The sequence below is a fragment of the Bubalus bubalis genome, chromosome 4 (assembly GCF_019923935.1).
Source record: "Bubalus bubalis isolate 160015118507 breed Murrah chromosome 4, NDDB_SH_1, whole genome shotgun sequence".
Lineage (NCBI taxonomy): Eukaryota > Metazoa > Chordata > Mammalia > Artiodactyla > Bovidae > Bubalus > Bubalus bubalis.
In genome coordinates, this window is record NC_059160.1 from 54,854,327 (window position 1) to 54,875,699 (window position 21,373).

General features: G+C 39.5%; 1 protein-coding gene and 1 long non-coding RNA gene across 2 annotated transcripts in view; one reads left to right on the top strand and one right to left on the bottom strand.

Moving 5' to 3' along the window:
• Positions 1–21,373, bottom strand: part of UTP20 (UTP20 small subunit processome component) — an 86,901-nt gene that overhangs the window by 6,077 nt on the left and 59,451 nt on the right. Inside the window, exons 39-57 of the mRNA XM_006043580.4 lie at positions 20,872–21,011; positions 20,546–20,628; positions 18,139–18,431; positions 17,689–17,828; positions 17,356–17,512; positions 13,964–14,062; positions 13,080–13,247; positions 11,547–11,713; positions 10,712–10,853; positions 9,707–9,823; positions 7,843–8,013; positions 7,480–7,611; positions 6,970–7,080; positions 5,136–5,215; positions 4,628–4,697; positions 4,319–4,501; positions 3,439–3,570; positions 2,831–2,963; positions 506–693 (exon numbers count right to left, since the gene is read on the bottom strand). Of these exons, the coding sequence (XP_006043642.3) occupies positions 506–693; positions 2,831–2,963; positions 3,439–3,570; positions 4,319–4,501; positions 4,628–4,697; positions 5,136–5,215; positions 6,970–7,080; positions 7,480–7,611; positions 7,843–8,013; positions 9,707–9,823; positions 10,712–10,853; positions 11,547–11,713; positions 13,080–13,247; positions 13,964–14,062; positions 17,356–17,512; positions 17,689–17,828; positions 18,139–18,431; positions 20,546–20,628; positions 20,872–21,011 (2,706 nt within the window). The remainder of the gene's footprint in view (positions 1–505; positions 694–2,830; positions 2,964–3,438; positions 3,571–4,318; positions 4,502–4,627; positions 4,698–5,135; positions 5,216–6,969; positions 7,081–7,479; positions 7,612–7,842; positions 8,014–9,706; positions 9,824–10,711; positions 10,854–11,546; positions 11,714–13,079; positions 13,248–13,963; positions 14,063–17,355; positions 17,513–17,688; positions 17,829–18,138; positions 18,432–20,545; positions 20,629–20,871; positions 21,012–21,373) is intronic.
• LOC102412086 lies at positions 612–11,703 on the top strand. Its single transcript, XR_003108794.3, has 3 exons — positions 612–749; positions 5,395–5,547; positions 11,567–11,703. It is a non-coding gene; the product is annotated as an uncharacterized LOC102412086 (long non-coding RNA).

The following is a 21,373-nucleotide window of genomic DNA, read 5'->3' on the forward strand; positions in this document are numbered from 1 at the left end:
GTGCTGCAGTCCATGGGGTCACAAAGAGTTGGACACGACCGAGCGACTGAACTGAACTGATCCTCCACTCATTCAATATTTATGGTGTTCCCACTATAAGCCAGGTGTGCTAGGCCCTAAGACATGGGAGACAGATATAACATGGTCCCTGCCTAACACTTTCATGAACATGATGATCTCACTGAGGCATCAACAAGGTTATGAAGGAGGCACGACAGACAGTATCTTCCTTTCCAGCACTGATAAAGAACTTAAATATGTAATGGAGGATACATGTGCTAAACAAGCAAATAAAAAATCTGATTAGGGTCTAAAATTTTTCTTCGAAAAACCTTGGCCTTGAGGGTGACCCCTCTCTAGTTACTAATACTCGTGTGGATCCACATGTGCATCAAGTTGTTGACTGGAAGAGTTCCTCCCAAGGGCCAACCCCAAGATAGTAACATGAACCAGAATGAATACCTCATGAAGATGAGGGAAGGAAAAGGTGTTAGAAAAATCTTACCTTTTGCTCAAGGTCATTTGTTAGGAAGCGGATTGCGACAGGTTCCGAGACTTTCATTTTAGTTTTTTTGACATGCTGTTTTCTAATAAGTTCCTCAGGTTGGCAAGAGGCAAAGAGCAATCCAAAAATCTGGGCTGCTGTGAGCCACACCCAGCTGTGCGGATATCTCAAGTGGGAGTGCACGTGACCTGAGGGAGCCAAAACACATTTTCAGACATCTCAAGGCTTTCCTGACTCTATGGTGGTGAGCATGACTAATTAGGCATTTCTTGAATATCTATTATGTGCTTGAATTTAGGAACCAAAGATGAACAAAACAGTCCCTGCTTCTCAGAGGTGAGGTAGAGACTGAAATAACTAGAGAACCAACTCCTACCATGAGAAATGACATGAGATCTGAGTAAGCCTAAAAACAGGCCAGTTTCATAAGAACGTAGCTTCAGATTCAAGGAGGTAAGGTAGCATTAACAACTGCAATTTCAAATTAAAATTAATGTAAATATATATATGAGTACACTCGTTTCTCCTAACTGTTGAAATCAGTGGCACCAGGTAGCTGACTGGAAAGGTATCATTTAATAAGGCATTCTGTGTGCCAGCCATAGGCTAAGTGTATTACACATATTAGCTCATTTAGACCTCACAACAGTTCTGTGAGGTTGGAATTGTCATTCCCAGTTTATAGTTCCAAAGGGGGCTAAGTAATGTGCCAAGCTGTAACAGGCAGAACCAAGCCTGGACCCAAGCTCAACCTGGCCCCAAAGCTCATATCCTTAAATATGACCTCTTAAAGGATCTTCATTATGCGCCCTCAAAGCTCATACTCTTATGCTACTCTCAGAGCCACTCTCCATATACCACACTTGGGAAGTGCAATAGAAAAGCCTTGTGTTGGGGAACAGGACTAAAATTTTGAACAATCCGTGTCATATCTTAGTTTTAGTCTATGCTATATTTCACGAAGATGGTTTTACTTTTTTTTTTATATGAACCTTTGTAATATCTCAATGGAGCCATACCAGAGTAGGCTATACAGTAACTTAGTAACTGGATGATTTTTCTCATAAAATCATGAGTTCTCTTGAAACAAATGGTTATTTAAAGAATTCATTGCAGTGTCTATTTCCTAGTATTTAGTTTTGATTAATCAAAGCTAAAATGGTAAATTAATAATTCTAGGATCTTATTTTTTTATTTAAAGACTGTTACATAACTTAAATATTTCCATAGCAATGAAATGATTTAGTAAATTATGGCACATTTACACACAATGGATTATTTATAGCCAATTAGAAGGATATCTACTAAATATGTTATATATAATATGCTTGCTGCTGCTAAGTCACTTCAGTCATTTCCGACTCTGTGCGACCCCACAGACGGCAGCCCACCAGGCCCCGCCGTCCCTGGGATTCTCCAGGCAAGAACACTGGAGTGGGTTGCCATTTCCTCCTCCAATAATATGCTTGCTGCTGCTGCTGCTAAGTCGCTTCAGTCGTGTCCAACTCTGTGCGACCCCATAGACGGCAGCCCACCAGGCTCCTCTGTCCCTGGGATTCTCCAGGCAAGAACACTGGAGTGGGTTGCCATTTCCTTCTCCAATGCATGAAAGTGAAAAGTGAAAGTGAAGTCGCTCAGTCGTGTCCGACTCCTAGCGACCCCATGGACTGCAGCCCACCAGGCTCCTCCGTCCACGGGATTTTCCAGGCAAGAGTACTGGAGTGGGGTGCCATTGCCTTCTCTGAATAATAATATGCTTACTTAAATATAAACAGGATATAAAAGTTTATATGGAATTAGGCAACCTCAAAAAAACCCTATGGCTATTTGACAAAAGTAAGACTGGATGGAAATGTGTAACAAATAAGTAGCAAGGAGGACTTCGGGAAACTTCTTCCTTTCTTTTACTCCTCCATAATTAACATAATTGGGTTTCCTTGGTGGCCCAGTGGTAAGGAATCCACTTGTGATGCAGGAGACACAGGTTTGATCCCTGGGTCGGGAAGATCCCCTGGAGAAGGAAATGGCAACCCACTCCAGTGTTCTTGCTTGGGAAATCTCATAGACAGAGTAGCAGCTTGGAGGGCTACAGTCCATGGGGTCACAAGAGTCAGACAATACTTAGCAACTAAACAATAATTAACATAATTAATTTTTTATTTATAAATGAAATATATTATTTATGATTATATAATTTGCTTTTCCTCCCAGAAAAACATACTTTCACTGTAATCAATCTGAAAGGCCTATTAAATCTTTTTCTTATGAACCTTCCCCCTGATACTATATATTCCATTTATTTTTAAAGAAAAAGGAAATACTCACTCCAGATTTTACTCAGAGTTTCAGAGGGCTTGGTAAACTGAATGATATTACATTCCTTGATGAGTTTACTTATCAGTGTAAGAAAACTGAACAGAAGGCGATCTGCAGCTTTTTCTTCAGTCTCTTCCATGATCTAAAAGTAGGAAGAATGTTAAATTAATTAAGAAAATAATTTCAAAGTATTCTACGGACATTTTTACTCCAGGATGTACATCTGTAGCAGGGTTTCTCAACCACAATACTGCTGACATTTTGGTCAGGTAAATCTTTGCTTTGGGGGACTGTGCTGTGCATTAGAGGATGTTTAGCAATACTCCTGGCATCTACCCATTAGACAACAGTAACACTCTTCTAACCTCCAGTTGTGACAACCAAAACTGTCTCTAAACATTGCTAAATGTCCCCTAGGGGCTTATGAAATTTTGATCATATACTATGGAAGATAACTTACTTTAATCTTCATTTCAAAAAAGAATAACTGCACTGCGTTCTTACTTTTATTAATAAAAAAATTTTTTTTGACACAAATATGTAACCTGTTAGCTACACTATCTCAAGTAAAACTACAAAAATAAGCCAATACTTTTACTCCCTAACATATAACTTACATCTGTAAAGTTTTCAGGATCAATCTCCTTTTCAATCACAGGAAGAACAATTCCAAGTCTTCTCTCAAAATTGACTCCTTCACTCTCCGCAAAAAAGCCACAGATCAGGGCAGCTAGTTGTCGATTTAAGCGCTACAGAAAATAAAACCATCACAAGACAATAAACTTGGGAGGCTGTCTCCAAAACTGAAATGAAGGTGCTTATGACTGCCCTCAGTAGTTCTTTATGATACCAGAAGTTAACAGAATGTGGATTTTTGGTAGCTAATATGAAAAATACAAAGAAATCTTCATTTCCCTAGAACAAAAATTTTAAAAAGTGGTATTCATGATTATCCACTGAATAACTCTTTTCTCATTTTTTTATTAAAAAAAAAAAAAAAGCATTCCAGGCCCCCTGCCCAAAATCCTATTCTGATTTTAAAGCCAGTGTTACGTTATGATGTGTTGTTTGTATTCTACAAAGATGGGCCAGTGATGATGGGGCTAGATTTAGCAAGTTGATACAATTATTGGCAAAATACATTCTATAAATTGTATAAGCAGATATTCATCAATGAGGATGAATTGGAAACAAAGATATCAATGGAGATTGGTTAAGTAAATTATAATACATTCATGTAGTGGAGTAACTGGGCAACACTGACCTTGTTGTGGGAATACAGGTGATTTTTATGTTATTCTCTATTTGTTGTTACTCTCTATAACTTCTTATATTTTCTAAAATTTTCCTATAAGCATATATTATTACCATAATCAAATAAAAACAATAAAGCTACTTGGGAAAAACTAATTCAACAACGTATAATATGTATTCTTAAAAGTATAAACACCAAAAGCTCAGTATTTTCTTTGCAGTATGACTATAAGCAACCCTGACCTTCTTTGCCCCAAACCAGGTGGTAACCATATCGAAGAGCCAATCTTTTTTCTCAAGGCTGATTTTACTGAGTAAGGATTTGATTGCCATGGATGCCATCTTTTTACACATGGCAGAGTCATCGTTCACCATCATTAGACAAAGAGGAATAAAGAACATTCCACAGTTCTCATGGAGCAGTCCCTAAAAGAAAACAGATACTTATGAGCACACCGAGACCAGAATTCTCACATATGTCCTACCAAAGGAGAACCAGGGGCTCCCAGGAGCCACAGCTAACAGAAAGTCTGTCTCTGTGATTCATAGTACCTGAGGGAATGTGTCAAAGAGATAAGCAATCATTTCCAAGGCGGACTCTCTCCCGGTCTCATGTTCATAACTAGGGTAAGAACATCAGAAGGACTTGTTAGTAACTTTAAAATTGACCAGTAATTATTTTTAAGAATTTAAAATATTGCCTCAAGGTGCCAGTCTATTTCTTAAAAAGTGGGAAAAAACTCCATTTTCCTAACTTTAATACAGGTACTTATCAGGCTACTTTGCAGTTTAAAATATAACTGTTAGATTTTTACTGTTCTCCTAAGCAGACTTTAGGGACAACTGATGATCAGACTGAACTGAAAAGCAGCTTACAGAACTGCTCTATGAAGCCAGGTACAGTGGTTGGCAGTCAAGCCAGTGGTTCATAGGATAGCACCCTGGGAAAATGTGCCTTTATGTTTTGACTTTGCTCTTTTCAAGACAGCCCACACACTGAAAGGAGAAGGAACCTACCCGCCCCCACCCCTGCCTTGTATGGTTTATGACTTCAACTTACGTCAGTTGAGCAAGCATGAATTCCAAGTTTGGTCGCAATTTGTCACCCAGAGGATAGTCAAGAATGTATTTCAGAAAAACCTAGAAATAGAAATCACACAAGAGATTATTGGAGCCTGTCTCTCCAGGATTCCTTTTTCCTGACCTGCTTTCTGGGACACAATGGTAGGCTACAAATAGTAGGGTGATCAGTTAGGTGAAGTCCACCTCCTGAGTCAATAACTGTGCCTCTCCCCTCTCCTCCCACTTCACTTCCTCAGGTCCTGCCTGGTGAAGAGTCAAGTCCTGGCCCACCATGAGCCTGGATGTTTAGAGCTCCAAACCTCAGCTCACACCCTGGCAGCTCATCACTCTGAAAAGAGGCTTTGGTGAACTGAGTATGGACTGTGGTTCAACCCCATATTTCTCCTGAAGTAAGAATAGCAATAGTAGTGATAGTAATAATAACCACTGCATTTACTGAATATCTTCTGTGTGTCAAGCACGGGATGAAGTGTTGCTCAGTTGGTTTTCATACTCCCTTACAAAGTAGACATGACCCCTTTTACAGATGAAGAGAACAGGCACAGAAGCTAAGTAACTTGCTCAGGTGATAGTAGCAGAATTCCATGCCTAGTGTATCTACATCCAAAGGCTCTCCTTTCAGAGCCTTTAAACTGCTGTATTATTCAGCTTCCCTTATTAATAAGCTGTGAGATCTAAGCACATCATTAACCTTTCCAAAGCCTGTTTTTCCGTCAACCATAAAACGGTGGTACTGTTTCCTTTGAAGGGAAGTTACAAATAGAAGCCGTGTATGTAAAGTGCTGGGCGTGCAGCTAGTGCTTAATAAACAGCACCTGGCCCTCCTGCTTCCTAAAAAAGTTAACTTTCTGTGAAGACAGCCTCAGCAGCCCAGCCCTCCTTTAACTCCTGAGTTCATATTTGCAATTCAGAACCTTCTATTTCCTGGGTTGATATGTGGTCATATTATCAGGACAGATTTATGAAAATAAACCTGCTAATGTCATTCCTCTGCCTACTGATTTCAATGACTTTTTGTTATTCTTAGAACAAAGCCCTAAATCTTTAACAAGACTACAAGGTCTTGCCATATCTGGCAGCTTCGACAAGCTAAGCTCTTACCCACCTCAAGGCTCATCTTCCAGCCTGCAAGGCTAAGCCTTATTCTTTCTTCAAATTCTGCTTACATGCCAATCCTCAGGAAACCTTTCCCTCACTGTCCCACTAGGGTGGTCTTCCACTGTGTCATATGTTCTTCCATATTTTGTAGATTTTAAGAAGTACAGTTTTCTACATTTTAACATATGGACTGAAATTGAGATATCTTACAATGAATGGCATCATACCACTATGTCAAAGTTTTTTTCTTTCTCTGAGGTATATAAGTAATGCTGTGTCTTTAAGTGATGAAATAGAAATATGACAGTATTATTTTCCTCATGGCACTTAGGATAATTATAATTAAATAATCATTCATGGGATTTCTTTTTTTTTTTTATTCGTGGGATTTCTGCTTTGTGTGTGTCTGCTATAGGACAGATAGGGACTCTGACTGGACCACCATATGGAAATCTTTCTTGCAGGTTACCATGCTGCAGAGGAAAATGTATTTCTTCATCCACCTGAAATATGCCACATAAGGGCTATACTCAAAATGCTCCTTATACTGAAAAATGGCCCTGTACTTGGTATGTGAATGGGCTCCTGAGTCTCAGAATCAAGCAACAGCATGACACAGTTTTCAGAATTCAAGCAGTGTTGACATCTCTCTACCTAAAAACCAAACAGAGAAGGCAGGGCCCAACCATGGGAAAAAACTTCTCTTCACAAACCTGTCTGCACTGGACTCTGGCAGGTTCGCTTTGTGCAGAGATTGCCAGCTTGGATACTTTCCTCATGACATCATCAATTTCTGGGACCAACAACTTTCTTGATAAAATGGCCTAAATCACAAACGAGAAGACATACTCATTTCATGTTTTACTGCAAATGGCCTCTTGTTTACTAAGCTGACCTGATGTTCAAATAGCCTCAGGCAGTTTTCAAACATAATGAAAGTTATCTCCAAAAGAAAAAAAATATAAACTTAAAAAAAATGGTCAATTTTATGAAATGTATAAGTAAAGTACCTGCCTTTGTACAGAATTCTCTGAAGTTTAATATAGAGCTCACATTCAAACATTTTGGTAAGTAGATATGTTAGCTTATAATTAATCAACCAAAAAATAATAATCTTTTTAAGAACTATCTACAGCTAGTCAGAGCACTATGTTCCATGTAATTCTAAATATCTGACATGAGGCTCGTACACTGCACAACCCAACAATCTGGTGATGCCATACCTTCAGAAGACCAAATGCAGTGGCTTGTCTTGTAGTATCATAGATGTCCTCCTCAGCATACGCTAGTAGAACCTGAAGCTGCTTTTGAGTTATCTGGTATGACTTCACTTTCTTCACAAGTATGGTCACACACTGCAGGTCAACAACAGTGGGTTAACAGAGCATCTCAGAGACCAGGATCCAGGGGAATGATAAGGACTCAATACAACAGCAATGTTTTTTCACACAGTGTACTAACACTCTGGCCTTACCAAATTAATCTGGAAGAAATTTTGACCAAGACCATAAAGGATGATGAGGAAAATTCACTATGTTGCTAGTCCTGGTCCTGGCTTTTTCTAAGTGCAAGTGAAAACACCTCACCTTGAAACAGTTTACCACCAGGTGGAAGTTCTGGCCCCTGGCGGCCCCGAGTTTTGCATAGTCCTTCAGCAAAAGAAAAAGGTGTTTTGTCAGCTGCTCTGCTTTTGTTTCTATAGATGGCAGGGGGAACCTCAAGATCCAGATCAGGCATTGCAAAGCACCTGTGATCACCTGAAAAACAAAAAACAGAAAAAGCCAATCAACTGATGAAGTGACCAAACTCAAGAATCCAGCACCCGAGGCTGTGTAGACTCTGGGCAATCAAGTTGAAGGAATGAAATGCTCTGCCATTCTACTCAGGAAGCACTATGCCCGAAGTGTAAGAATAAGATAAGGAAGTTTCCTCTTTCCTGTTGGAGCTGCTTCTCCACACGATGGAAGGTACAGCCCAAGCAAGTGAGAAAAGGTGCTCACTTACCACATTCTTAACCTACTATGTGTAAATGATTAGATGGGCTGGCTAATTTTAGCATTTCTTCTTTTTTTTTCCTGAAAATCACATTATAAATGCCTTTCCAATTTTCTAGAATGGTTCTTTCATGTAATCCATTCTTATTGAGCTTATATTATGTCACAAGACACTCTACAGAATGTTAGAAATACGACAATAAAAAGGATGCCATTCTGCCATTTAAAGAGTAGATAGCTGACTCAGAAATTAAGCATGAGAACTATGACCTATAATTTGATATAGTTACGTGGAGTGCCAAAGATACGAGAAATGTGCTGGGATCAAGTGACTACAAAAGGATCCCTGAGCCTTCGAGATTATCTAGATCAGCTGGTTCACTTGGCTCAGCACTAGCCAATAGATGCCTACACTCTGATTGCTGGAATGGCCTTATTGGTCTGGATCAAGATGAAGACAGAGGAAAGAGCTTGCTGCTGCTGCTGCTAAGTCGCTTAGTCGTGTCTGACTCTGTGCAACGCCAGAGACGGCAGCCCACCAGGCTCCCCCGTCCCTGGGATTCTCCAGGCATGAACACTGGAGTGGGTTGCCATTTCCCTCTCCAATGCATGAAAGTGAAAAGTGAAAGTGAAGTTGCTCAGTCGTGTCTGACTCCTAGCGACCCCATGGACTGCAACCTACCAGGCTCCTCCGTCCATGGGATTTTCCAGGCAAGAGTACTGGAGTGGGGTGCCATTGCCTTCTCCGAGGAAAGAGCTTAGGAGTCAGAAAAACCAGGGCTTCAATCCCAGTTCTTCAGCTTATTACCTGTTTGACTGCAGAGACGTTCCTTTACCTCTTGGCACCTTTACTGTAAAACAGGCCATCTGACAAGGTTGGCAAGGTGTGGGCTTTGGAGTCTGACAGACTGAGGCTCATATCCTAGATCTGTCATAGGTGACAAGTCACTTAGCTAAAGGCCTGGATTTCTCATCTTTGAAGTAGAAGCATAAATAATATATGCTTCATGGGCTGTTATGAGGAATCATGGCAGTGAGCAGTAGTGACAAGGAGAAGGAGATGATCACTGCCATGGGGACAGCACCACTTACCCTCACGAAGTTGTGAGGATCAAATGAAACAACTAATGTACCTAGAAGGGCTTTTTTTTTTGGCCTCACTGAGTGGCATGCAGACCTTCCCAACCAGGGATTGAACCTGTGACCCTTGCATTGGAAGCACAGGGTCTTAACTACTGAACCACCACGGAAGTGCTTTAGAAGGGCTTTTATAATTATTAAGGGCTCTCCATTATTATTAAATTGCTGTTAAGGGAGCAATTTAATGCAGGGAACAGAGGTGGTTCATGTTGTTATAAATGTCTTTAAAAACTCAATCACCCTATGAAGCACAAGCCTAGAAATAAGTTTTAGGTATTCTGCACGACACAGGTCCTGTGAAGCAACAGATGCTCACCTTCACGTCCATGGAACCCAGGCAGTCTATGAGGAGAGACACAAAAGGATCCAACATTTCCAGGACATGTTCACTTGAAGACTTGACCTTGGAGGTCTTCAGACTAAGGTGCAATAGCTAGAAGTTTTAAAAAGATACATCATAAGAATGAGGTTAGGCATAAGAATAAGATTAGAATAAGGGCATAAGAATGAGGTTAAGGTGAAATGATTTTAAAAGACTAATGTGAAAAGTTAAGATGCTTCTATTTGAAATCATAAAAAGTGCAAAGAAAAGGGAGCCACCTGGGAGAGTCTCAGTAAATGGAGAAGGCAGGAGCTCACCATGCAGCTGAGATTCGAAGTTCATTTACCAAGTGGTTATTGCCCAGCATCTACTTTGATTCTATGCACTGGCCCAGCATGAAGGATGTGGCAATAAACCAAGATGGGCAGGGTCCTTGCCCTGATGGATCTTGGCCAGGAAGACAGACTCTAGGGAATAATTCACTATAAAAGGAGGGTGCTTTGAGAGTTCTGTGGGGACCTGGGCAGAGGGAGGAATAGATGGTGAGGTACTGGGGTGGGAAAAGTGTAGTGACTCTAGAGAACTGAAGGGAAGCCCTGCATCCAGCATGAGGCTGTGGCCCAAATGAAAGACAGGGCTCTCTCCTGGGAAAATGGGAGCTAATGAAGGATGAAAAAATATATACAATAAAATGATCAAACTTGTGTTTTCAAAACCTCACCATCTTTTAAAAAAATTTAAGAGTAGTTCAGAGGTACAAACTCATAGGCAAAGCAACAGTGAAAGCACTGTAAATATTAGGTCAGAATCACTAATTCTGAGAAAGTTCTACCATCAAAATAAGTAATAAATAGTAAATGGACCAATGCACCTTAAAACGAATTCCGTAATTTATGGTAAAAAACATTTCCAGTGGAAATGAGCAGTACTGGAAACTCAGCAGAGGATTAAAAGGCACAGAATCACTGTGGGCCGCAAGTCTTAACGGTTAATTCTTACCCGAAGCCCAGACTCAATAAATATGTGCATGTTGGTTTTCTTGCTCACGACAGCTTTCTGTCCACCTCGAACTGGAGTTGGGGGGAGCAGAAGACAGCTCTGGGGTGGCAGGCGTGGATCTGGTGCGGGGGTTGCTGGATTTCTGTCAGTCAAATGGAATGAAAACCAGTGGAAACAAACACATTGAGATGCTGCATCCCCAGAAGCCACTGTGTCTCTTTCTGGTGAGGAGCATCCAGCACCAAATAATTGCTCTTGGCTGTGGGGTTTTTCTCCCTTAACCATGAGACACAGAAGGGATGATCAGGTTGCTAATCAAAGTTTCTAGAGCCCCAGAAGCAGAGGTCAGAGGGGTGAATGCACATCTAAGTTAAAATGAACAGCAAGAGGACGCTCCCTTTGATTTCTGAAAACAAATGCCAAGGAGTCTTTCTTAGAACACCCCAGAAGCAAAATCCAAAAGAAGTTCACAAATAGCTATTTAAAAATCTTTGGAGGTCTAAGACTCTGGTCAGAACAAGAAGTATATATTTAAAATCTACCCTAACTTGGATTGAATAAATATCTAAAAAGTGGTGTCAGAGAAATGTTAAAATAATTGGTAACCTTCACAGCTACTTCATTCAGCAGAAAAATAATCTTGTGTTGACATGTATCACTTGGAAGGACCTCAGTCCAAACACAAAGTAGTACCATCTCACACCTCAGATAAATATACCCTTTTTTTTTTTCTTTTACTAAAGCCAGTTATTAAATGTACCCACTTAAGATGCTGAGAACTGAATGGCTTATTTGAAGCAAGTACCTAAAGGAAAGTTGTTTTTTTCAAACTTACTTTTCTTTCTGTGTTAACAGGGGGAGATTTTCGCTGACCAAACCATAACTAAGCAACAGAATGGATTCTGCTGTCATTTCCTGGTTTACAAGTAACCCTGCTATGATTCGGCGTAAGGTTTCGTGAACTTTCCGGGCCAGTTTTAAACTTGTGGTATTTTGCAAGATCTAAAGGCAAACACAAAAGCATGCTGAGGTGACAGAACTGCATTTTGATTTGTTATATATTTGTTTGATTTGTTTTATATATTATTTTTAAAGTATGTTTTTTCCTAATTAAAAAACAAACATTCTTAATAAAATTTCAAATGCAAGTATAACATAAAATCAAATTTACCCATGACCTCAACCCCAGAAATAATCACTACCATTAGTGTATGCCTCTGGAGTTTTTGAGCCTCCTCTGTACTCTGTTGTTGAGGTCCGGGCACAGGGTTGGAGATAGGATGTGACACTTGGAAGATGCCAGCCTTCCAAGTGCATTAAATGGGGTGATTTACAGACAAGCACATACACATCAATACAACGCAGTCACTCCTCACAGGAAACCATGCTAATGAAGACGTATGATGGCTAAGCCTCAGGGCTGGATATTAGGTATTGGGCCAAATCAGAGGAACTTAATGGGAGCTTAGCACCATCACCCCAGGAAAGCCCTGTGTGTCACAGCTAGTCCTCTGCACAGGACATGGTATTAGTAACTTTTATTACCTTGGAGGGACTTGATAATTTACATGGAAAACATGTGTGCTTTGTTGATTCTTTCATCTTAAAAACATATCTAACATTCTTAGATCAGGCTCAGATAAGCTAAATGTATTTTAGGAACAATTAGGGAGTGAATCTAGCATCAAAGCACGTAGAATTAGTTAATTTACGTCATTAGATAGGGTTTTTTTGCTCTAGGTTTAGTATGTAAAACTGTAATCAAGTGAATTAATAATGCTTGTTGAATGTTCACCCCTGCAACAGGCACAGCGAGCACTCTGCAGGCAGGTAAATTACAGTCCCTGCCCAATAGGAAGCAGAATGAAAATGGAAAGAATGTGAGCTTTGAAATTCCAGCTTCAGAAAGATCTGGCATGAAATCCTGGCTTTTCTACTTATTCATGTTTCTTTCTACCTTTTTGAGCCTGAATTTTCTCGTGTGTCAGATGGAAGTACTGTCAATCTCAGGGATGGCTGTGCAGATTAGAAGACATAATGAAGCACAGTGCTAAGAACACTGACATGTTCAATAAATGCAGTTCTCGTCCTCTTGGCAATCGGGGAGCAGCAGTCTCACTCCAAAGGCTATTCGCAGTTACTGATGGGACTCAGCTGTGTAATTCACCTATAATTCAATTTCTGTTGCATTTCCTTCTGCATCTCATGGTTTACATCTGACTCCTGGATCAGAATGCCCATCTCAGGGCTGCCAGACACGTGGTACTGGTGTTCTTAGTACTAAAGTGAATCATGACACTCAAGGCTCTTTTCAAGAACTCAAGATACTGAAAGGTGGTGATTCCCTATATTACATTCAAGTCCTTACCTCTTTTAGTGGAAGGATAAGTTTTGTAACCTGATCTTTTCCTACAAACTTGCCCAAGATTTCATAAGAATCGTAACTCTTGCTTCTTCGTGCCTCCATGACCTTGGAGAGGATCTGCTTTACTTCCTTCTCTTCAGCAACAGCACCAAACAACTCATGGTTAAAAATCTTTAAAAGAAAAAAGCTAAATGGTAATTATGTACACTCAAGCAAGATATGCCAACATAAGCAGTCTCTGCTTATGGTTAATTTCTATTAGATTTCACTTGTTTCAATGTAGCTAAGAGACCAATTACAGAAACACTTCAAGGTTTATACCGATGGAAAACAAAAGAATACTACATAGATTTACATATATAACTATATAATACACAAACAGGGATTTTTTTTGATTATTACCAAAAAGTAGCTTAATTTCCCTTTAAGAAAGTCTCATGATATTTGAAATTTAATTATCAAAATTAATGCATTTAAAAATGTAGTATCTAAACTTTTAATGTATAAACAAAAGATTGTGTGCCAAACTTAGAGTCTTTCTAACCCACCCTTCAAATTACTGTATTATCCAATTTTAAAAGTTGAGTGTTATTAATTTTTCACTATTATACATACAGTTCTGGTGAATATACATTTGTACAAACCCCAGATCACACCTGATTATACCAACTCAGGACCTACAGCAGGGCACCCATCTCATGTCACTTGAATCTTAGCTTTTTAAACCTCTGCCATCCTAAGAGGTGAGACAGTACATTATTTTCATGTTTATGTTTTATATTAATATATGTTTGTTTGTAGGCTATTATTGTGTCTTATTTTATGATATAATTTGTGTTCTTTGAACTCTTAAAAAAAAAATCAGAATTCCTTTCTCTAAATCTTACCTCAATCATTATATCCAAACAAGAGTCCAAACTCCCGACTTGTAGCTTGTTGGTAAGGCCTTGCAGCAACATATAGACAGTGAAAGTCAGCACATGGACCTGAAGTGAGATGTATGAGAAGCGCACAGATGGTCAGGAACACCACAGTAGGAAGAACAAGATCAAGGAGGACTGCAAAGGGTACACTCTGATTATATATTTGTCAGCATTGCAGGAAGCTTTGCTAAACAACACATACTTATATCAGGGTCTCAAGTCCTTTAGCCAAATGGTCACTTTGTAGAAAAGATGCTCAGCAACACATCACATGCACAGGGTCTATCACTGTGACTAAATCAGGCCAATCATTTTTAAAGAACAGCATGCATGCTAATTTGCTTCAGTCATGTCTGACTCTTTGTGACCCTATGGAGCCCACTGGGCTCCTCTGTCCATGGGATTCTCCAGGCAAGAATACTGGAGTGGGTTGCCAGGCCCTCCTCCAGGGGATCTTCCCGACCCAGGGACTGAACCCCAGTCTCTAATGTCTCCCTGGCAGGAGGCAGGAGGGTTCTTTACTATTAGCGCCACCTGGGAAGTCCATAAAGAACGCACAAATCTTGAACTTTTAAAAACCAACCTCTTAATTAAGGAGCCTACATGAAGAAAACAAGTTTCTGCCCTAAACAGTGATCACACCTAGCATTCCTTAGAGCTTACTATGGGCTAGACACTGTATTACTTCTCACATGTACTATATCTTTTATTCCTCACTCAATCTATGGTGTAGGAGAAATAGCACCAGCGCTTTCACTTGAGGAAGCTGAGACGCAAAAAGGTCAAGCAACTTGCCCAAGGTTACAGGAACAGGAAGTGGTGAAGTCAGGATCTGAAATCAGATGGTGCCAGAGTATACAACAGAGTATGTTCTCTACACTGCTTCCACTGCTGTAAGTTATCAAGGTAAACAGGTAATGACCATGTGCTAAGAAAATACACTTGGCTGTCAATATACAGATTGGATTTTAAAGGAATAATTTCATATATATGCCTTTAAAGGTACTTATGATCTTTAAGTACCTTTATATATTTAAAGTGTTTGCTGAAGACACTGGATGCATGGAACCACTACTGGGGAAGAACACCAGAGTGCAAATACCACCAAACTTCCAGTGAGTTTACCCCTGTTTTCTATATGGCTATCCCCCAGCCAACATGGAAATCATGCTAGGATTCAGAGAAGTCTATGAGAAGTCCTGTGGCTTTAGGAATAGGAGAGAAAACTCAAGAATGTTCCAAGAGAATAAGGAAATCTATTTTGTTTTTCTTTTCTCCATTTCCTACACCCCAAGGATCCTGTGGTGGTGGTGGCAGTGGCCTAGACACAGGGGCTGCTGCAGCCACAACTCTGCAGGGAGACCTTCCTTTCCTTCAGTGGGACTGCAGTTTGGAAAGGGTGGGCCCACAAGCTGCTTTTCTCCTCTCTAACTTGCCACTGCCTAGCCTCTGTGTGGTTACAGTTGTGGGAAGTGTGTGGCAAAGTAGGAGAAACAGTGCCAGCTTTGTAGCTGGAGATGTGAAACATGGAAAAATAAAGTGTTAACAAAGAATCAAAAGATATAAGGAACTAAGGAAACTTGAGAAGTGAAAAGAAAAATAACTGACATAAGAAAATTTACTGGATGGGTCCAACAGCAGGATGGAGATTAAAGAGGAAGGAGTCGGTGAACTTGAATATGAATCAACAGAAATTATGTAATCTAAACAGAAAGGAAGAAGACTGAAAAATAAATGTGAATCACGCATCAGGGATGGATGCTGCTGCTGCTTAGTCGCTTCAGTTGTGTCCAACTCTGTGTGACCCCACGGAATGTAGCCTGCCAGGCTCCTCTGTTCATGGAAATTCTCAGGCAAGAGTACTAGAGTGGATTGCCATGCCTTCCTCCAGGGGTTCTTCCTGACCCAGGGATAGAATCTGGGTCTCCTGCATTGCAGGCAGTCTTAATCACTGAGCCACCAGTGAAGCCCCCAGGGATGGATGGGACCCTTCAAAAAAGTCTAATATACAGTTCACTGAAGTCCCAGAAAACGAGAAAGAGTGCAGTGCAGAAAAGTATTCGAAGAAATAACAGGTGAAAACTTTCCAAAGTGACCAAGAAGCTCAACAAACCTCAAACAGGGTAAAACCAAAGAAATCTGTGCTCATAATCCAACTGCTGAAAAAGAAAAAGTCTTTAAAGCTGCCAGAGAAAAATAACGTGTTACTCAGAGGGGAAGAACTATTTATCAGAAAGGCCAGAAGAAGTGGCATGACATTTTTACAGTGCTGAAAGGAAAAGAAATAACTGTCAATGCAGAAGTGTGTCCTTCAGGAAGAAGGTGAAACAAAGACAGTAACAAGGGAAAGAAAACAAAGAGGGTCTGCCGCCACTACACATGCTCTACATGCTTGCCCAGACCGAAGGGAAATGATACCAGGAAGAAATCTGGAAATTCAGAAATGAAGAAAAAGCAGTAGAAACGATAAGTGTCTGAGGATTAAAAGCAAAACTCTGCGCTGCACTCGCCATCTGCAGTGGCCCACACTCTAGTCTGCGGAGCATGCCTCTCTCTGAATCTGAGTAAGTCTACTTCTTACCTATCAAAACAAAACAAAGCAAAACAGCTCTAACACTGCCCAATAAGTTTTCAACATATGGTGAAGTAATACATAAACAACTATTAAACAAAGGAAGGGTGAAGGGATCTATATTTTTACATTCCACTTGAAGTAGGAAAATATTGATTCTAAACAGATTATTAAAAATTAAGTATGGTTATGGTAACATAGAGCAACCACTCTACCAGGAGTCTTGGCTGGTTACTTCAGAAAAACAAGCTGTAGTGTTTCTCAAACTTTCAATCACTTGGGATCTTTAAAAATGCAGATTGTGTAGGTCCAGGGCTAAGGTCCTGATTGTTCTCCTAATAAGTTCCCAGGTGCTGCTGATGCCATGTGTCCAAGGCCCACATTTGGGAGCAGCAAAACAGCCAGGTAACTTCTCAAAGAGCTCTGCATTCCACCTGGTGCTCTTACTAACTTTACGACATATATGTTTCAACTCAAAACAAATTTTTATTGTTCACATTTGTGGCGATACAGTCATCAAGAATTTTATTAAGAACTCACAGAATACAAAACCTGATATCAAGTAATTTGACAGAAAATCACAGATTCTTCCGAAAAATAAAAAGGCTTTTTAAAAACTAGATTTTTAAAAAATATGGATTAGAAATTTTTAAATATTCTTGCCTGCACTCTTAGTAGATTAACTTTGCAAAAGATAGACCCAAAGTACCATGACTTAAGTGTTTAAAGTGCAACTATGTGAACTCCAACCCAATTTTAATATAAAATGCATGATGCAATTTACCTGATAGCCACGCACAAGCGTAGTCTGTAATTCTTTTAAAATATATTGTAGATAATGCACACCCAGATCCTCTATTATTTTTGCGAGGGTACTGCGTGCAATGTCTCTGATTTCCTGTGCTCTGTTCTTGAGGAGGGCACACACTTTCAGCAAAATACTAGAACATGAGTTGAAAAATCTAATTAGCAGAAACAAATAAAAATACAAATATTCTTTTGTTTCTTAATTACTCATAATCCAAATTATTCCAGTTAGGATTCTGAATTATAGCAAACTGTGACAGTGCTTCTAACAAAAAAGAAGAACCAATTTCTGATTTGTCACATAACATACCTTGGCAGATTAGTTTCCATAACTTCTCTTGGAAGGGACTGCATTAGTTTAACCATGGCAAAAGCTAAAGGAACTCGAACCACTTCCTCATCATTCACAACCTTCGATTTTATGAGTTTGTGTTCTTCGTCTCTTTTAGTCTGTAAGAAAATAAATAAATAAACTGAAACAAAAATAAATGCATTAGGGACCTACCAACACTACAACCTTGCAGCTGAAAAATTATCTACTGGTATCAAAATGATCATGAAGAAGGATCATTACTTCCTTAGCTGCAGGAGAGGAATCTGAAGATGAGGAGATAAGAGAAGGAAAGTGAAACGTGAAATGTAGAAAAAAAGAAAATCCAAAAGCTGATGTCAACCCATGCAGTTAGGAGCCTCAGTCTGATAAGGCCCCACAGACACCTGAGTTCAAAAAGACCTGCTGGGTCCCAGACAGAATGATTACCGTAGATGCCAGGCATTTATGGAGCCTGGGCAGGATGTCCCCAGTTATGGTTCCTTGGATATTTTTAATTGTTCTCTCCAATTCTTCCTTATTCCGAGGAAGGAAGGAGATGGACTTTGTGATACACTCAGATTCCTTAGCCGCCGTCCCTTCATAATCAGCTGGGTCAGGGTTTTCTGGCTCTTCATTCTTGTCCGACAAAGTCTTATTACATTCATCCTCCTTCTCGTCCTCATCCATATGCTCTAATTCCATGGCTTCGTGCTCTGGCAACTCAATCACTTCTGTGGTATCTATGTTTAGTAAACAACAAAAGTCAACTTAAATAAAGAAACAACACAGTTGTGTTAAGTAGTCTTTTCTACCAACATCTAATAAAAAAAAAATCACCAACTACAAGGGCACGATAAAGACTGAGGAAACAGAAGTAAATGAGACTGTTATGGCTCTTCACTTTCTTACAGTTTAGTCTAATGAGGAATAGAGACAAGTAAACTGATAATTAATAAAAAGAGTGGAATAGCAAGTACAGGGTACTTGAGGAACACATGGGGAGGCTGGGAAAAAGGAGGTGTCTAAAGCTTCCAAAGTACTGTGGTTCAGTTCAGTTCAGTGGCTCAGTTGTATCCAACTCTTTGCCACCCCATGGACTGTAGCACACCAGGCTTCCCTGTCCAGCACCAACTTCCAGAGCTTACTCAAACTCATGTCCATTGAATCGGTGATGCCATCCAACCATCTCATCCTCCGTTGTCCCCTTCTCCTCCCATCTTCCATCTTTCCCAGCATCAGGGTCTTTTCAAATGAGTCACTTCTTCATATCATGTGCCCAAAGGATTGGAGTTTCAGCTTCAGCATCAGTCCTTCCAATGAATATTCAGGACTGATTTCCTTTAGGATGGACTGGTTGGATGTCCTTGCAGTCCAAGGGACTCTCAAGAGTCTTCTCCAACACCACAGTTCAAAAGCATCCATTCTTCGGTGCTCAGCTTTCTTTATAGTCCAACTCTCACATCCATACATGACTACTGGAAAAACCATAGCTTTGACTAGGCGGACCTTTGTTGGTAAAGTAATGTCTTTGCTTTTTAATATGCTGTCTAGGTTGATCATAGCTTTTCTTCCAAGGAGAAAGCATCTTTTAATTTCATGGCTGCAGTCACCATCTGCTGTGATTTTGGAGCCCCCCAAAATAAAGTCTGTCAGTATTTCCCCATCTACTTGCCATGAAGTGATGGGACCAGATGCCATGATCTTAGTTTTCTGAATGTTGAGTTTTAAGCCAACTTTTTCACTCTCCTTTTTCACTTTCATCAAAAGGCTCTTTAGTTCCTCTTTGCTTCTGCCCTAAGGACGGTGTCATCTGCATATCTGAAGTTATTGATATTTTTCCTGGCAATCTTGATTCCAGCTTGTGCTTGCTTCATCCAGCCCAGCATTTCGCATCATGTACTCTGCATGTAAGTTAAATAAACAGGGTTGACAATATATAGCTTTGACACATTCCTTTTCTGATTTGGAACTAGTCTGTTGTTCCATGTCCAGTTCTAACTGTTGCTTCTTGACCTGCATACAGATTTCTCAGGAGGCTGGTCAGGTGGAATGGTATTCCCATCTCTTGAAGAATTTCCCACAGTTTGTTGTGATCTACACAGTCCAAGGCTTTGGTGTAATCAATAAAGCAGATGTTTTTCTGGAACTCTCTTACTTACTTTTTCGATGATCCAACAGATGTTGGCAAAAACCTACATTCTTGAGCATGAAAATCATAATGGCAGCCAACAGAGCTCATGCAGAAACGTCCCTTATTACAGGATTCAAACTGGGCAGTGTGGTGGGGCAAATCCAGACCTGTCTCTGCTAACAAGCCATGACTACAGTTCATTAATTTAACTCTCGTGTGCTCTGGATTCTTCACCAGTAAACTGGAGATGGATTACTTGCAAGGCTATTATAAGTATTAAATGTGATAAAGTCTCATTTCTGACACTTCACTGACCTTAATAAATGACAGCTATCCATTAGTCTTTGTTTTGTTTATGTGCTGTGCAGCTTTAGGAAAGTTACTTTACATCTGAAATCTCAATTTCTCCTATAAAAAATATGGAGTAACTAACACCTAAGGTTCTAGTAAAATTCTTATGAAGACAAATGAGTATTTCTGTGTAAATAACCCATAGCTCAGATTTTTGCCCCATACATTTTAGACTGGACTTCTCTATTGTTCAACAAGTTTTCAGAATAATACTCAAACCATTCATTTTAACTTCCTCCTGACTCATTCACTGGTCACTGCTACAAGAGCAGAAAAAGGGAGTTAAGCTGAATTTTGCCATCTTTAATTCATAATAATAAATAACAGAAGAATAGGAAGGAAATTTGGTTTAAGAAAGTTTAAAAAACTTACCCTCTTCATTCTGAAGTTTTCTCATTTGTTCTTCAAGAGTTTTGTGGTCAAAGTGGAATGCTTCTAACACTATCACTAGCAAACTGTTAAAAAAATTTCATAGAAACATATATTTGATTAATTAATATATTTGACTCTTAAAAGAAAAGTTAGACTTATAAATATTAAGATTACTTTTTCCTATGTTAGGTAATTTTTTACTTTAACAAATCTTAGTATCACCTCATTGATACAAATTAAAAGTAAACTGGGATTATAGAAAGGTTATTTCAGAAAAGAATCCAAATTTTACATTTTGAAAACAAAAATAACAAGTTTGGCCATACCTGACACCCAACTTTTGATTGATCTGTCCCGCCTGTAAGACATGAATGAAATGTTTCAAGTAGTACACGTATGCTGACCAAGAGAGATGTTTGCAAACAGCTCCAATAACTTCTGTGGCAGCAATGGTTATATTTTCATGCTGTAAAACAAATCAAGAGCATAAGTAAGAATAAATATTTGCAAATAAAATACACATACACAGCTAACTTGGTACAATAAAAATCTTAGATAGCAGGTGATCAGAAATTATAGAAAGGAAAGAATGCCCAAACTATGTTAAATAGTTTTCCTCTAGTTCTGGAAAAGCTTCTGTCAATTTCAAATGATATCCTCCTCTCATTAAAGAATTTAACACATTTTAGACTCTATTTCACTCAGACCTCCTTTATAGGTTCAAGCCTACAACTGTGAAGTAAATTCAAGGTATAAACGTTGATAAATGTCAACGTTAACTATAGATTGCACTGTTGAGCACTCAAAAGAACAATGCTTTGGAGACAA